Source organism: Salminus brasiliensis, chromosome 20 (assembly GCF_030463535.1).
Source record: "Salminus brasiliensis chromosome 20, fSalBra1.hap2, whole genome shotgun sequence".
NCBI classification, from domain to species: domain Eukaryota; kingdom Metazoa; phylum Chordata; class Actinopteri; order Characiformes; family Bryconidae; genus Salminus; species Salminus brasiliensis.
Window position 1 is genome coordinate 4,124,671 of NC_132897.1, and position 17,941 is coordinate 4,142,611.

Below are 17,941 nucleotides of genomic sequence, written 5' to 3' on the forward strand. Positions count from 1 at the left end.
CCCATTAAATAAATCCACTGATTGTTTTTTTTAACCAAATATGGTTCTTCAATGGCATTTTGTGAAGAACCCTTTTGGGAAGCTTTATTTTCAAGAGCATTTAGTTGGCATAGCAACAGTTCAGACCATTAGAAAAGGTTCCTCATGCTTGCATCTCATTTACTAACATCCTGGTTTTATAAACTGAAAGTTTTTCTAAGGGAACCAAATGTGGCTCTTCTGGGGCTTCACTCCAGAGAACCTTTTTTTGGGACTTTGGGATTTGTAGGACTAACGGTGGCTGTTTGAGGACTGTTTGAGACCATTAAAGCTCTCATCTGTCCCTGCCTCATTCTCGTAGCTTCTGTCACTTGTTCTCCATCACACTGTCTCTCTGCCTCTGTCCTCTCACATCTGTGTCTTTTGTTGGCTGAGGTTTGGAACGAGTGGGCTGCGTTTTTGGGGCCCGTCCAGGGGAGTTGTCTCCACACGGCAGCAGTAATTGGGTGACGGATTAGTGCAGAGCTTATTCGGAGTGCCTTGGCTCGCGCACAATGCCGTCGACGTGGCGATGGTAGGAAAGCAACGGAGGAAAGTCTTCCTCTGCTTAACTGACCGATTCGCCCACTGCATGTTCCCTTGCCAGCTTAATCAAAGCTCTTCCTGGCGCTGTTGTCAGATCTCCTGCTATGAGAGTAGGCCTACAGGGCCTGGGGTTTCTTTATTGCTTAGTGTGTGAAACGAGGCCAGAGTCTGAATATGCATTCAGAGATAGGGTATTGTACAGTGGTCGACAGAGTCATATAACACAACAGCAACTGCAAAGGCGACAGTGATGTCAATGCAATGACATTCCAGAACAATACATGCGGAAAGCAAAAAATCCAGCGACATTTCCAGAAACAACCAGCACAACCCTGGTTTCTGCGGTTGAGAAAAGTGTGGAGGGATCTGAATAAACAAGAAACACGGAGATACATGCGATAATACTGTGGGTTTCCTGATTTGGAACATCATTACCAATAATAATTCATAAGAATATTCAAATGTATTCAAATTAGGTCATGACATAGCATTACCTAGATGATACCCAGCTTAAGAGGTAACGCACAGGCTCCAGGCCACCAGGGGCAGCAAAGAACAATGATTAAAGAACACTGATTAGCAATAACATCAAAACCACCTCTCTAATATTGTGTAGATCCCTTAATGCCCTGACCCATCAATGCATGGACTCCACAAGACCTCCAAAAGTCCTGTAAGTTGTGAGTTTGGGCCTTTATGAGCATAAATGAGCCTTGGGCTCCCATGGCCCTGTCATCTGTTCACTTTTTGTCCTTCCTTGGATCATTTTTGGTAGGTAGTGACCACTGCATATCAAGAACACCCCACAACACCCGCCTGATGCCTTCAAGATGTTCTAACCCAGTCGTCTAGCCATCTGACCATTGTTTGTGTGTATTTGGGAGGGAGAAAAGGACTTAAATATAATTAAATATCAATATATTAGTATTTTAACATATACTCATTTATTGAAGTCCACTACATAACCATAATAGCCTATTTGGCCAAATCAGCTCCTTTCGGTTTATAGTTTTATGAACATCTAAAAAAATGTATAAAAAAAATGCGTTTTAGAATAAAATAAAGTCTGCACCTTAAAAACCCACCATTTTACTGGACACTTTCAGTTGTCGTGGTCTGATGGACAGGCTAGAACTCAATATAATTACTGATTTGGACATTTCAGAATATTTGGTTCACTTGGTTTTATGGCAGATTTGTGTTTTTGTCACCGACCTAAAACCATTACCTACATGCTAACATGTTTAGGAGATAATGCACAGGCTCCAGGCCACCAGAGGCAGTAAGGAGCATACACGATTGATTAGCTATAACATCAAAACCACCTCTTTAATAATGTGAAGATCATCTCATGTCACTAAAACAGCTTAAACCATCAAAGCATAAACTCTACAGGACCTCTGAAGCAGTCATGTGGTCTCTGGCACCATATCCTGAGTAAGTCCTGTAAGTTGTAAGAGGTGGGGCCTTCATGAGCATCAATGGACCTTGAGCTCCCATGGCCTGGTCATCTGTTCACTGGTTGTCCTTCTTTGGATCACTTTTGGTAGGTACGGACCGCTGCATACCGGGAACATCCCACAAGTGAGACTGTGAGTTTCCTGATTTGGCATAAAAATATTCTGTATGTATTCAAATTTGGTCATAAAACAGCATTACCTAGCTTAGGAGGTAAGGCACAGGCTCCAGGCCACCAGGGGCAGCAAAGAACAATGATTAAAGAACACTGATTAGCCATGACATCGAAACCACCTCTCTAATCTTGTGTAGATTCCTTAATGCCCTGACCAATCAAAGCATGGACTCCACAGGACCTCCAAAAGTCCTGTAAGTTGTGAGTTGTGAGTGTGAGTTGCCTTTATGAGCATAAACGAGCCTTGGGCTCCCATGGCCCTGTCGCCTGTTCACCGGTTGTCCTTCCTTGGATCACTTTTGGTAGGTATTGACCACTGCATACCAGGAACATCCCACAAGACCTGGCTGATGTTTTGGAGGCGTGTCCTAAAAAACATTGTATTTTTGCTGTTTTTTGTGTTTGTGTGTTTACAGTAGTGCTGTAGTTCATGATGAGTTGACTTAAGTGCTTTTGTAACAGAGAAAATAGTAAAAATGTGTTTCGCAAGGATGCTTCTAGAGCGGGACCACCAGGAACCCTGCTCAGGTCAAAGGAACGAAGGACGCAATAGGGTTTAATTTGCTATGGATTTATTAGTGCTTCAAATTTGCATGTTACAGCAGTTTCCCAGATACCACTCATGGTCAGGTAACCAACTGATGCATAGCAGGGCATTCTTCCTCACTCTGTTTAAGGATGGAGCTTCACCTACTGGTCTCCCAACTTGGCCTGCAGCTGTTCCTCTAGCATCACCTGTGGCTGGACCTCCACCTGAGCAAGAATCTCCTCCTGAGTTTGCCCAGTGGTGGGTTGCTCACGGTCAGCTTCAGGTTCCTGGATCTCTCCTTCTGGCACTGCTTCGACTTGGTCCTCCAGCTGGGGGGAGGCAGTCACAGCGTCTGGAACCTGAGTAACTTCGAGCTGCTCTGCGAGCTCCTGCACCTCCTGTGCAGCTTCACCTGCATCCTCAACCTTTTCTTCAGAGACTTCCTCGGTTGGCAGGTCCTCTTCCTTCTTCTGAAGCAGTTCTGTCTGCTCCTCAGATATCGCTTCCTGCTGATCCTCAGCAGCCCTGCTTGGGATGGGTTCCTGTTCTCCCTCCACGGTAGGAGCTGTGAATTGAAAGAATGAGAGGAAACAAGCTTGCTGTAACTCTGGAAACTACCAAGGTATTGAGATCCAAACAAAACTCCAGAAGGTGGGTCACCTGAGGGATGAAGCCTCTCATCGTAGTGAATCTGCTGGCTGACAGATTCATCCTCAGGCTTTTCTTCCGGACCGGCTGGAACAGGAGGCTGAGAAGCATCTCCCTCAGCCACTGGGATCTCATCCCCTTCGGCAAGCCCCTCACGCTGGAGTCCATCTTCTTGTTTGTCTTCAAGACTTGGCACCTCCACCTGTGGCATAAACAGGAAACGGCTTTCAGACCGAGACAAGGGGCTTAAAATGCCACTTCAAGACCCACTAAATGCCAGAGGCATCGCAGACCAAAATGATTAATTTTCCAGGGTTGTGAGGAAAGGCCAGCAATCCCTCCAAGGGTGAAGCACAGTTCCATTTAATCACTTTGTTGGTTATTAGAACAATTATGAGACTGGTAATTGGAAAACGAAGGGCGATTCATTTATAAACTGCTATACAGATTCAGACATCTTACTTTTACAGCAGGCTGCAGGATTGCATACCTCTAATTATTTCTGGATTCCCTTTGGCTCTAGCAGAAAAGCATATTTTGCCTTTGCAGCCAATTAACTGCCGTGGCTCGGCGGTGCTGCAAACTGACTCAAAGAATGAAAAAATCTTGCACTGGGTAAATAATTGCAACATGTGCGTTTCTCAGAGCACAGTAAATGGCTTCGGTCTTTGTGCATGTTAATTTTCCCCAACACCTGGACTCCCCCTCTTTCTCTGGAGTCTTTCTCACATTACAAAACCCATAATTGGACTCTTTCTCCTAAGGCAAAAAAACAACAACAACCAAATAATTGCTGATTGAGTATAAAAGTAAGAAGGTAGGCAAAACAAGGTCGAAATAATACACTTTTGGCTCACGATTGGCCATACCTGGACTGGAATAGTTATGTCAGCCGGCAGGGGAACGCTGGTGATTTTGGCTTCGATAGTGAGAATTCCATCTCCAGAGAGGCAAGACTGAATGGACTCTGGAACTATTCCCAAGGGAAGCCTGGTGCAACACCATAAGATAGAAGAGTCATCAATAATATGGTTTATGGTTTGATCAGAGAGGAATTCCTTCTCATATGCTTGGTAGAACTACAGGTAGACACTCACTTGTATTTCCTTAGGAAACTTCTGGATATGTAGCCATGTTCATCTTTCCTCTCCTCATGTTTTCCTGTGGGTTAAGAATACATTTAATTAATAATGAAAAATGAGTATTCTAATCTGAACCACTTTTAGAAGCACTTGGGTAACTTGTGTCCACATAACAGGTCCACAACACCAGGAGGTTTCCCAAAAGCATCCTCCTAACTGGTGGAGACAGTGCTCAATGGCATGCTCGCTCAACCATTAAAGGGTTAAACATGGGTCACGTCTGGGTTGTGCACTGCATACGGGACCTAGATGTGACCCGTGTGAGATTTAAGGTGTGCAGTACAATAGGGCCCATTTGGGAAGCCCAACTGGGTCCCAGTAAAAAAGGCCATATGCAAACCCACTCCACATGGGTTCATGCCACCCATGTGAGCCCCACATGAGCACACTGGCTGGGATGATATTAAGTCCAGTCGTAAATAGCCACACCTCCCCTAAATATCCTTTAGGCCTTTTTGAGCGTCATAGAGATGGAATTCAGAGTTTCTAGGTTGGACCCATGGTTGTCCATAAGATCTGATTCACAGGCTTGCATCTTGGCACAAGGATGATTCATCCTGGCCTCATGGGTGTCTATATGTGGGGCCAGTGTGGAACAGTGTGGTTCCCACTTGGGCGACCCATATAGGACCCCACATGGACATGTTAGCCGTGATCGTACCAGAGCAACCTGAATGATCCTGAAATTATGCAAAAAAATATATCTAGGCAAGTGAAATCTTCTGAGACCTTTATATGGACAAAAGTATTGGGACACTACAGAGTACACCTACAGGAGCTTTTATTACATTCCTAAATCCCTAGGCATTGATATGGAGGTGGACCCTTCCTCTAACAGCAGGTCTCCTAATACATACAGAACCACGCTGGAGTTCAGTGAGCTCTTTAGAACCTCCCATTCTTTCACTAATGTGGGTAAGAAAGGCCGACTGCATGGCTAGAGGCTTGATTTTATACACCTGTGGCAAAGAAACACCTGAATTCAATGCTTAAGGGATGTCCCAATACTTTTGTCCATATTTCTAGACATTTCTTTTACTTATTTACTTAAGTCATTAAAAGTAGTCATATACTACTGGCAGCAAATACTTTATGGTTAGGCACTGATGCTTTGTAAGGCCTTGAGGTCTTCATAGATAGCACTTACTGTCAACATTTATCATTATAGCCCACCTTCAATCACCAGGAACCCCGTCTGCATCCGGACTGCTAGCTCTGTGGGTGCAAAGTGGTTCACGTCCAGACTGACCATCCATTTGGATTCCTCCACGTAAACCTCGGACACCCCTTCGCTCAACTCTCTGTGGACCTTCATGCTCATGACGGCCCTGGAGGTCCTCGTGTAGCCAGACCAGGAGGAGCTCCCCAGCTTCCTGAAGAGGTTCTCCATCCAGCTGAGGTCTCTAGAGTCCAACAGTGGAGGAAGGCCAAAGTGCTGGTTGTAGAGCACACTGGGCTGCCATCCACAGCTTGGGGGAGACCAGGTGGCCTCACTGCAGAATTGTGGCCTGGAACTCGTGGGCTGGATCTCATCTGCCATGCTGAAGGACTACAAGTTGGACTAGCTGGATGGAACAGGTCTCCTCCTCAGTACACCTCTTTCTCTGGTGAGGCTCTGTGATGCTGGGGACATCCTCACAAGCCTGTATATATACCCCATCCTTTCCTTTTAGCACTTACTAAGCAGCCCTGCTGATGCTAGAGGAGGAGAATGTAGGGACGAGGTGACGGAGAGTTAGCTGTTGCCTCGCTCTTGCTTGAACTGCTCTATGCTGGATGCTAATTAGAGATATTTATAGATGTGAAGGCAAAATGACAAATAGCTGGTGGATGATGAAGGCTGTAGACTGTGAACTGTGAGCCTAAGAACCCAGCGGTCAAGGGGAGCTTTGCCACTTATCGGTGATCATTAGCGTGCTATAGAGACTACAGCCCAACTGGGGAGTCAATGAGGGAGACCAATTAATTGCTGTTTTTGTGGTAATGGATAAATAGAGGATATATTATTGTTATCATGCAAAAACCTTGTATCTTCATTTATTCTTTTTGGGTTTACTTAATATAAATCTGGCAGTTGTTCTTTAAATTGTGTCCTGTAAAGTTGCTATTTTGGAGACCCATCTGGGGAAAATATATTGTTTAAATGTAATAAAATGTTTATCAAATACATTTTTGTGACGTATTGAAATAGCTAAACAATGGGTAAAAATATATTATTTGGTCAATTTCTTGTATGGCAAATATATGTTTGAATTTTGAAAGGAAAATTGTACAAAAGTTTTTGATTTTTAATTAATTAATTAATTCCAATGATGCCTGTAAATCTGAATGCCTTGTTGAATGTATATTTGCTGATACAACCATAACAATAATTATTCCATAATATATGTTTACTCAATAAATAGAATATATAATTAAAATAAATGTATTTTAACATTTGTTTTCTTTATAGGCAATATATTCCAATTATATTTTAGTATGTGAAATGTATTTTGTAATGAAATGTATTTCAAATGTATAAAAATACATGTGCAAGGTTTTTGCATATGTACTATATTACATTTACACACATATCATGTGTACACATTATGCTTAATACTAGGCAAATATTAATTTGAAATAGACCTCCTCATATGACAATAACATTTTCCAGCAATCATTTACATTTTTGTGAATATTTTGAACTGGAGAAAGTGGAATTACTGTATGACTATTGTATTTGACCTGTCATGGATGTCCAAAATGACCAAAAATCACCAATTCACCAATCATCTCCAAACACCAAACTGATGAAAAATACAACACGATTTTTCTTGATTTTTCTAGATCAATCACTACATCAAGATTTTTGATTAAGACACAATTTAAAAACATTTGTAATGGTTATTTTATCACAATATTCTTACAAAGAATCTACAGGCGTTGTGTGTTTGTTGTTGGGTTGGTATTTTTAAATGGTGCGAAAAACGTTAAAATGGAACTACAGACTTTTAATGAACTAAATTGTCTCAACACACATCTGTGGTGCTGTGCGGATGCCTTAGACCACCCAAAATGTTTAAAACCAATTATCTAAAACTATCTAACTCTTGAATACACTAACATGAGAAATACTTTCATAAATAACACAATAAAACGTAAGAAATTCATCTGCTCCACAGTCCAAACCAATCAGACCAGACTGAAGTGCATATTCCAGACTTCCAGACTTAATTAACGAGCATCATTAGGAGTATTATTAAGAGTATATGCATACATTTAGATATCACCATCACTTTTTTACACAGTCCTCATTCTATGGTTTATACACTGCTCAAAATAAAGCGAACACTTAAACAACACAGTATAACTCCAAGTGAATCAAACTTCTGTGAAATCAAACTGTCCTATTAGGAAGCAACACTGACTGACAATCAATTTCACATGCTGTTGTGCAAATGGAATAGACAACAGGTGGAAATTATTGGCAATTAGCAAGACACACTTAATAAAGGAGTGGTTCTGCAGGTGGGGACCACAGACCACTTCTCAGTACCTATGCTTTCTGGCTGATGTTTTGAATGTTGGTGGTGCTTTCACACTCGTGGTAGCATGAGACGGACTCTACAACCCACACAAGTGGCTCAGGTAGTGCAGCTCATCCAGGATGGCACATCAATGCGAGCTGTGGCAAGAAGGTTTGCTGTGTCTGTCAGCGTAGTGTCTAGAGGAGAGTGTCAGAGTGTACTGAGCCTCATTTTGACTTGTTATAAGGACATTATGTCAAAGCTGGATCAGCCTGTAGTGTGGTTTTCCACTTTAATTTTGTGTGTGACTCCAAATCCAGGCCTCCATTGGTTAATAAATTTGTAATAATAAATTTAAAAATCTGATCTGATTTCAGGCAACCATAATGTTTAGGACACAGCAATAAAAGGTATATAACAGCAGCCATGTTTAGTACTTTGTAGCATATCTCTTGCATGTAATGACTGCTTGACGTCACTAGGTGCTGAGAATCATCTCTGGGGATCTAATTTTGTGGTGGTTTAGTGGTTAGAGCTCCAGAACCTGAAACTGAAAAGTTGCTATTTTAGACACCCATCTGGAAAAACATGTTCAAAATGTTTATCAAATACATTTCTGTGATGTATTAAAAAAGCTAAACAATGTGTCTAAAAATATATATTTTTAATTTGTGTAATAAACATATATTCAGCATATGTGAAATTGCCCTATATATAAATATATAGATAAAAAAATAAATAATAACAATTTCTTGTATGCCAAATATATGTTTGAATTTTGTTTTTTGAAATGAAAATTGTACAATTAAGTTCTTGGTTTTAAATAAATAAATAAATAAATAAATAAATAAAATGTATAGCAGCCGTGTTTAGTACTTTGTTGCATATCTCTTGCATGTAATGACTGCTTGAGGTCAGCAATTCAGAGAATCATCTCTGGGGATCTAATTTTATGGTGTTTTAGTGGTTAGAGCGCCAGGCTATTGACTATTGATGCCAGGGTTGTGGGTTCAATACCCGGTTTTGGCAAGCGGTCACTGTTGGGCTCTTAAACAAAGGCCGTGAACCCGCCCTGCTACCTGGGCCCTGCCAGCACCCTATGTTAAGTTTAAAATGATGTTTTAGGCTTTTGTTTCTTTGGTGTTTCGCCAAAAGAGTGTAGATAAACTAAACTCACACTTGCATCCTGCCTCCGCACCCCAATCATTACCAGTTCCCATCAACACTCCAGCAGGCCAAGAAATACTCCAGTACTGAGTTTAGAACAGCAGAGTGACCCCATTTTCACCTGGCTTTAAATTGCAACCTGTGCGTGTAATATTCCCTCACATCTCGAGAGATGCACATTAATCATTGTGCAATTGTAAATATGTGCAATGCCCATGTTAGCAGATTTTTGGCTCGCGCTGTGTTCACGTACCACCTAGGTGTAAATTGTAAATTGTGATTGGTGGAACAACGTGATGTTGAGGAGCTTCTGAATATTACATGTCTGAATGTTAGAGATGGCCCCTGCTGGTCTAACTGGGTAAGGTGGTGTTTATATTACCCCCTAAAACCTACTTTCAACTTGATAAATACCAAAGTACTCAAATAAAGCTGCGAAGAGGGAATCTTCAAGCTACAGGATGTCATAGGGGAACCACATTTGGAGGGACCACACTTGTAAAAAAGGATTTGAAGAACATGAAATATGGACATGGACAGCTGAGGATCCTCAAGAAATAAACAGAAATGCTTAAAATGGTAGAAACCAGCAGTGGTCCAGCATGGTCACTGTGATCAGAGGATCGTTGGTTCGGATCCAGATCACCCTGGGCCTAGCTAGGGCCTCAAGAGAGCACAATTGGCCTTGCTCTCTTTAGGGTGGGTAGATGGCACTCTCCCCCCACATCACTGTAATGGCCATCACTGGCATCTGCTAGCCAGTGCTTCAGAGCCAGGTATACAGTGCGTCCTTCCAGGCGTGTTGGTTGGTTGCCTGCCTGGTGCTGTTGCATCGGTGGCAGTTCGAAAAAAAGGTGTGACTGACTGCACAGGTGTTGGAGGGGGCGTGTTGGTCTCGCCCTCACTGGGGGGGTGGGGGTGTTGGGGTACGTATGAACTCAATGCGAATGTATGAGGAGTCTGTGGAAACCTTGTGTTTTTCCCAACTCCAACACACCTGACCCAGCCCATTAGAAGCTTGTCCACTATTTACTGAGTTGGTTCATGAGTTCTAGATAGGGGAAAAGTTCAAAGCTGTTGACCGGGACTCCTGCTTCAGAGCAGAACCAATGAAAAATTGAGTGTATTGGGCAAGGATGAGGAATGTCAGGCCTGGAAAGCCAGGTTCCTGTCCAGTTTTTTGCTTTTCCTGCTTGAGCACAGTTGAATCATCTTAGCCGTTGTCTGCCGGGTTGAGTAGTGTGTGTGTATTGGAGCAGGGAAATCAGCAAACTGTCCCGGACTTTGGCCTTTGGTTCCCCACTCCTGTTATTGGGTGACTACAGGAAAAGCATTGGTAAGCATTCCAGTAATCCACAGCAGTTAAACAGCACCAGCCACCTTGACCGCGGGACACGTTAAACAGTTCCTTCTTGTCTGGCAGGTTTGCAGTGACCTGTTGCTACTGGAGACCAATAACAAAAGCTGTTTTAGCGCAGTGGCACCTGCCAGAGGAATAGACCCTTCAGCGTTTGATTGATCTCCTAAAAGATCTACTAGGATCTCTAGATAATTGGACACTTTATTCCGTTTTATTAGCCAAATAAATCACCAACCAAAGCATGCCAACACCACCAACAGCAGCAGCAGCAAGACGCTACATTAGATCCGCCTCAGTTCGTGATTGTGTACTCCAGCACAAGGAAAGCTGGGAAAGGGTCTACTGGGAGAGTCTGGGGCGCAGTCAGAGGGACCAAAGCCGGCTGGGATACAGGACTGATGAGGTGGGCATCTTCCTCTGGTGTCTGTGGAGACAAGGTTGTAGAGCTAAACTCTTTGAGCACTAAATTGTTGACTAGCCCATGGTGTTGGTTACAATGGAAGGTCCTGCACTGGCCAGTAGAAGCCCACTGTAAAGTATTCGGCACTTTTGTACACCGTAGCTAGCTAGCAAGCTACCAACAGTAGCTCTTGGTACTACTGTGTAAGCTGGCTAAACGACTAGTTCAGGAAATTCTCTGAAAGATTCTCTGAAAGACGGTGACATACAAAGTAAAGAATGGGTAACATGCATAGTCTTAGAGCTGCCATTCAAGCAGCACCAAGCCCGGGAATGTGAATGTTTAGCAGTGTTAGCTGCTCATTTGCATTATAATAGTGATGGTAATTGGGTAAAAAGTGCCCATAAGTGACCAACACTTATTCATTTTCATCCTCTTATGTGTATTAATAGGATGACACCGTACAAATTGTTGCATTTATTTGATATTTGTCATTTATTGGCCCCAAAAACTGACCATTTGTACAAGAAAACACATAAATACGAAAAGCAGTCACACATCACTCACAGGTCTTTGGAAAAAGCAATAATAAACACATACCAACCCCATAGCGCTTATATATTCACTCAGGAAAAAAACATAGCGCATCCAACAAGAACAAAAAACAAAAAGACTTGCACATCTTTTATCCAGAAAACATGGATTCTACCAGTAAATTCAATCAGTCAATGTCCAGTCAACTCAGAATTAACACTAGTGGGCCTTTATGCTGCTTTTATGGGGTCTTACTTTTTGGAACGACAAGTTTCCCCATCAGTTTTACTTGTTTGGCACCATCCTTTCAGTGATGATGAACCTGAGGGCTTTTTTTTCCATGGCAGTCTGTCCATCCTCTTTCCACCCGTTGTCCCTCCATAGGCCAAACAGATCCGTCTCCATTACTGGCCTAATGCTGTGGTGCACTAAATGGACGCTGATCTTTGATACAGAACAAATCCACAGCACAAAGAATTGCTCTTTGTCTTCCACACAAACGCACACAGCAGTCCAAGGACGCAGTCGTTGATAAAGCCCATCCTATTTGCCCCTTGTTTTCTTCTCTCCCGTGGCGCAGCTGCTTTAGGCCTTGTAGTGAATGATGCCCCCCATCACACCTAATAATTCAGCAGCGTCTCTCTGAGCCTCCGACAAATGCGGCCGGAATAAGACACAGCAGCTGCCATTTGTAATGCAATTTACTCCCTCATTGTGTGCTACGAAGCCACTATCACAGCCCATGCCGCGATACCCGGGGTACCTAATGCATTGCGGGATAGAAGGTGTCAAGAGGGAGGCGCTGTCCCGGGGACTTTGCATTCATCATGGTTATTGCCAGTGTTTGCTGCTGATCTAGGCAGATTCTTTGCTATATAGTGGCCTGGTGTGCTTTATTGAAAGTGACTGGGTAGAGTGGATGACTCTAGCATTGGTAAATGTTTAAGACCGTGCAGGAGAGGCCACTTTAATGGGCTTTTTCTCTTTCTCTGACAGCCTGCTGTTCAGATGGAGCTACTGAATTTTAAACAGCTGCACCGCTTTCCAATGGTTTCCAGGAACGGACCTGGTGAAACATGCATTGCATAAGCAGTTGTCATATGGGCCCTTACAAATCGCCGGGGATTGTCTAAGCAAATGCCATTAGCCACTGTCATGTCTTGTAAACATACAGAGTCTGGCTATCCATTTTTGCTCATAGCTGGAGAGCAGCTCTGGGCCCTTTAGAGGGAAACTAAATACACATTTTAGAGGAACATGAAGATTAGTAGGGATATAACCAGTATTTTTTTTTCACCACAGGCAAATGTAAATTGCAGAATAACGACATGGTTCTGGAAGAATAAGAAGTCAGGCCAAAATCTGAATGTACCTTAAGAGAAAAAATAAAGAAAAAAAAAATGGTAAAATCTTTGGTTATCAAAGATAAATCAATGAAAATGGTTTAAAGAAACCGAGTTAGCCAAGCTTGGCCCAATCTCAGAGTCTGCGAGTGTCCGTTCAGAGTCCAGGAGTCTGCGTTCAGAGTCTGCGAGGTTTAGTTTGTGAGTCTTCTTTCAGAGTCCGGGAATCTCCGTTCAGAGTCTGCGAGGTTCAGTCTGCGAGTCTCCGTTCAGTCTGCGAGTCTCTGTTCAGAGTCCAGGAGTCTCCGTTCAGCGTCCGTGAGGTTCAGTCTGCGAGTCTCTGTTCAGAGTCCAGGAATCTCCGTTTAGAGCCCAGAAGTCTCCGTTCAGTCTGCGAGTCTCCGTTTAGAGTCTGCAAGGTTCAGTCTGCGAGTCTCCATTCAGTCTGAGAGTCTCCGTTCAGAGTCTGCGAGGTTCAGTCTGTGAGTCTCCGTTCAGAGTCTGCAAGGTTCAGTCTGTGAGTCTCCGTTCAGAGTCTGCGAGGTTCAGTCTATGAGCCTCCGTTCAGAGTCCATGACTCTCTGTTCAGAGTCTGCGAGGTTCAGTCTGCGAGTCTCCGTTCAGAGTCCATGACTCTCTGTTCAGAGTCTGCAAGGTTCAGTCTGCGAGTCTCCGTTCAGAGTCTGTGGTTTTTGAAACAATGGTGCAATTGGATGGAGCTGGGTGGAGAATGATTGGGTTTACTTGGAGAATGATGGTGTTTGATGGAGAACGATAGTGTTTGCTTGGTGAGTGATGATGTTTTGCGGAGAACACGGGTGTTTAATGGAGAATGATGTTTGGTGAATGATGGAGTTTTCTTGAAGAATGATGGTGTGTTCTTGGAGATGTTTCATAGTGATGGTCAGCATTTGTTGGAGAGTAATGGTGTTTTTTTTTAACAATGGTGTTGGTATTAGTTTGAAAAGGATGGAGTTTGGTGGAGAACGGTGGTGTTTGGTTAAAGAATGGTGTTTTTTCATGGTGATTCTTAGTGTTTGTTAAACCCCTTCTCAGACTCCTCTGCATCTCCACCCTTCTTTCTGAAGACCTCAGAGAGCTCTCTGGATCTGGCCATGATGATCATCTTCTTCACCGCTCACTTCAACCATCAAGAGCAGACCAGACTAAAATGTCTGAGGTTTAAATAAGACAGACTCCTCCACAATAATCCTCTCCAACCATGTTCTGATCATCTGCAGCTGATGTTCTGCACCTGCCTCTAATTCTGATATGTGGAGCCGATCATCTCTCAGTATTGATCCTGTGAAGATCAAGCGTCCAGATGTTGAAATATGTTTAAAAAGACAAATGTTTAAGGGTGGCTGTACAGATAATGCTGGAGCATGGTCATGTTCTTCCTTCCTTTATTAGGTTGTCTCTGTATGCTGTAGCCGATGTGCAGAATTGCATTGCTATGAATTGCATCTGGGCTGCTGTTTTAGGACGCTGTTGTTTGTAGCCTCTTGTTGTCTGTAAAGGAAGAAAGAAACGCGGAGTGTGTTTTAAGCTAGGAGAGTGCACGCAGCAGTGTGTCCGTCTTGAACACGAACAGATTTACTGCAAATGAGATCATCTATCAGCAGGGGAGTGAGGGATGAAGGAGAGGACGAGAGGGCAGCCGGAGGAGACACCTCTGTCTGAAAGGAGCCACATTTATCAGCCAGAAGCCCTTGGCACATGATGTTATTCCACAAACACAAGTCTTCTGATGATAGCAGCTAGTCCATTGTTCTGCGGAGGGACAACCACATTGACAAAGGACAGTTGTGGCTAATCAGGCGTTTGGGCTTTCAAATGGTCACGGTAGGATGAGGCCAACAAACCCAAATGTTTGGTTGATGTCCTGTACCTATATTTTCTGGTTAATATCCAGAGTCCCTACAAAGTCTCCCCCATCCTGATTGGTTTATTTAGTTTGGTCTTAGTCCTGAAATGGTATAAAGCTATATTGGAATGATGGCGTTTCAGTAGCAGTGTTGGTAATTGATGGAGAATGTTTGTATTCATTGGGGAATGTAGGTTATTATTAGGAAATGTTGGACTTTTATGAAGAATACTGGTGGTCACTGAAGAAATATTGGAATTATTGATTTATATAGGATTGTTTTGGTGGTTGGTGTTTGATGGAGAATGATGGTGTTTGCTTGGTGAGTGATGAGGTTTTGCGGAGAACATGGGTGTTTAATGGAGAATGATGGTGCCTGGTGGAGAGTGATTGGGCTTTCTTGGGGAATGATGGTGTTTGATGGAGAAAGATGGTGTTTGGTTGAAGATTGATGGTGTTTTCTTAAAAGATGTTTGTTAGAGAGTAATATCCAATTTTTGTGTTGTTTTTTTTAAACAATGGTGCAATTGGATGGAGTTGGGTGGAGAATGATGGTGTTTGATGGATAATGATGGTGTTTGCTTGGTGAGTGATGATCTTTTGTGGAGAACATGGGTGTTTAGTTAAAGAATAATGGTGTTTGATTGAGAATGATGGTGCCTGGTGAAGAGTGATTGGGCTTCCTCTGGGAGTGTTGGTGTTTGGTTGAAGATTGATGGTGTTTTCTTGGAGATGTTTCATAGTGACGGTCAGTGTTTGTTGGAGAGGGATAGCATTTTTTTGTTTTTTTAAACATGGTGGAGAATGGTAGTGTTTTGATGGAGAATGATTGGGTTTACTTGGGAATGATGTTTGAAAACGATGGTGTTTGGTTGAAGGTTTATGGTGTGTTCTTGGAGATGTTTCATTGTGACGGTCAGTGTTTGTTGGAGAGTAATAGCATTTTTTTGTTTGTTTTTTAAACAATGGTGTTGGTGGTAGTTTGAAAAGGATGGAGTTTGGTGGAGAATGGTGTCTTTTTACGGGGAATGATTTGGTTTACTCAGAGAATGATGGTGTTATTGCCAAGAATGGACCAGCCAGCCCCTCCATACTTGATGGCAATGATCAAAAGCCTCAAACCATCCCTCAAAATCCATGGAAGACAAGCGTCAAGGCTTTTTTCTGGCGAACGAACTTCCCCTGGGTGTCCGAACAGCAGAGTCCAAACCCAGACTGAAGACCCTCCTCTTCTGAGAGTACTATGGTCTCCTTACTGACATGTGTTTAGTAGAGTCTAAACTTAGAGGATCTTTGAATTATTAGTCTATTCAAACTAGCTGAGGTTTTTCTTGGGTAAATAGCAAAGCACTTTTGTAAGTCGCTCTGGATACGTGTTAAATGTAAATGTAAGGAGAATTGCAGTGTTTTTTGGAAAATTAAAGTATTTGAATACAAGTTTTTGATGGTTTACTTTGGCTTTGTCATGTTGAACTGACCTTTCCTTTGCCCAGTCACACAGTGTGAGCCAAACTTTTTTTTCTACTGCATATTTCTGCGTTCCGTCTTTGCAAGGAGGTTTTCAATGTAGCTATTTAAGCCTGTTTTATTCTAAGTAATAAAAAGCACAACTTTTATATAGAAACTGACACAACCGTCATAAAATGAACCTCAAAAAATTAAAATAAAAAATATTTAAAAATCTGGATATCATTGCTGTCTAAGGAAAAACATGTATGTCTAAAATAGCGACTTTACAGGAGAAGGCAACAATGATCTTAACTTTGAATGGAAGTCAGTGTAAAATAAGAGTTTATTCCAAGTCATTTAAAGCATTTCTATTGGTCCATTCAACCACAGTTATTTACACAGTATACAGAGCAGCCTCAGGGGTCAAACAATGGAGAAATCTAAAAACAGACAAAAATGGAGATACATGTTTTTCACTAGACAGCAACGATATACAGCATCCAAGTTATTACAAAATATCAAGTTCATTTAAGATTTTCACGAGTTCCAAAGCTGTCCAAATTCTTTTGCCACAAGGGTTTTTTTCTGAGCTTAGGATAACGGTGTTGTTTTTTAAAGAATCAGAATCTGGCTGTAGTTTAAAAATCCCTTAGGTTGTGTTCTTTTGCAAGAAGGACGATGTGTGCGTGACCTCATGACTCAGCAGAACAGGATTATGGCGAGCCAGCACGAACTGACTTGGCACTATGTCTGTTTTGTTTGTTTGTTTGTTTTATTTTTTTATTTTTTTCCATAGGCACCCAAGGTGGAGATCAGTGAGGATGATGACGATGGCCGGTGTCATGCGAGCCCCGTGGGCACTTCACAAGGAAATAAGGTATTAGTCAGCGGTGGGTCTTATGAGAGCACGTAGACGTGCAAGGACTCCAGAGATGTGAAACTTTTTCTAATTAAACTTGGCCAGTTCATTGACTGATGAACTACCTCTTGGAATCTCACACTTTGGGATTTGGGCCTGTGGGTGGCTCGGTGCCAGTTACTTTACCACGGCGTCAGGGGGCAGTTGAGGGTGGCAGATCTTTTTTTTGATGTTTTTATTAGACACATTATCAAGCCTTCTTGCCTGGTGTGTTTGCACAGACTGCTATAACCAGGACCAGCCATAACATTAGTACCATTAGTGCCTAATATTGGGTAGGCCCCTCCTGATCTGACCATTTGGGGTGTCCTGTGAAGGGGTTAAGGGGTGTGTGATCTGACACCAAGACCAGCGTTAGCAGCAGATCCTTTAAGGCCTGTAACTTGAGAAGTGGGGCCTCAGTGGGCCTTGGGTGCCCATGATCCAGTCGCCGGTTCACTGGTTGTTCTTTCTGGGAGCACCATTGGTAGGTATTGACCTGTGCATTCCAGGAAAAGCCCACAAGACTGGTCTGATGCTTTAGAGAAGTTCTGACCCAGTCAGAATTGTCAACGGTTTACGTCCTGCCAACCCCTTGACAGATGCCACTGTAGATGAAGATAATCAATGCTTTTCACTCCACCGGTACTAATGTTATGGCTGATTGGTGTACACGGAAGATGCTAAAACTTGTTAAGGCCTTCTTTGCTCCCAAACAGCCTCAGTTCTTGGTGGCATGGGTTCCACAAGATGACACGGTGCATCATCATGCTGGAGGTAGCCGATAGAAGATGGTAAACTGCAGTCATGAAGGGATGCACATGGTCAGCATTAGTACTCAAATAAAAATGTGGCATTCAAGTCATGATTATTGGTGTTAAATGGGCCCAAAAGTGTGCCA

General features: G+C 42.8%; 2 protein-coding genes across 2 annotated transcripts in view; one reads left to right on the forward strand and one right to left on the reverse strand.

Annotated features, from left to right (window-relative positions):
* Positions 1-2,863: 2,863 nt before the first annotated feature.
* On the reverse strand, positions 2,864-6,056 carry LOC140542145 (uncharacterized). Its single transcript, XM_072664995.1, has 5 exons — positions 5,690-6,056; positions 4,472-4,535; positions 4,244-4,364; positions 3,387-3,576; positions 2,864-3,291 (listed from the first exon to the last, which is right to left on the reverse strand). The coding sequence occupies exons 1-5, from the start codon at positions 6,054-6,056 to the stop codon at positions 2,888-2,890; spliced, it is 1,146 nt and encodes a 381-aa protein (XP_072521096.1). The 3' UTR covers positions 2,864-2,887.
* Positions 6,057-10,790: 4,734 nt separating this feature from the next.
* LOC140542349 (coiled-coil domain-containing protein 60-like) overlaps positions 10,791-17,941 on the forward strand; it is a 34,893-nt gene continuing 27,742 nt past the window's right edge. The window contains exons 1-2 of the mRNA XM_072665300.1: positions 10,791-10,952; positions 16,939-17,019. Coding sequence (XP_072521401.1) covers positions 10,791-10,952; positions 16,939-17,019 — 243 coding nt within the window. The remainder of the gene's footprint in view (positions 10,953-16,938; positions 17,020-17,941) is intronic.

Coding starts and splice junctions, on each gene's coding strand:
- LOC140542145 (XM_072664995.1), bottom strand. CDS start 6,056: ATGGCAGATGAGATCCAGCCCACGAGTTCCAGGCCACAATTCTGCAGT. Junction 4,536..5,689: donor GGGGTTCCTGGTGATTGAAG/GTGGGCTATAAT, acceptor CTTAACCCACAG/GAAAACATGAGGAGAGGAAA. Junction 4,365..4,471: donor AGTTTCCTAAGGAAATACAA/GTGAGTGTCTAC, acceptor GTGTTGCACCAG/GCTTCCCTTGGGAATAGTTC.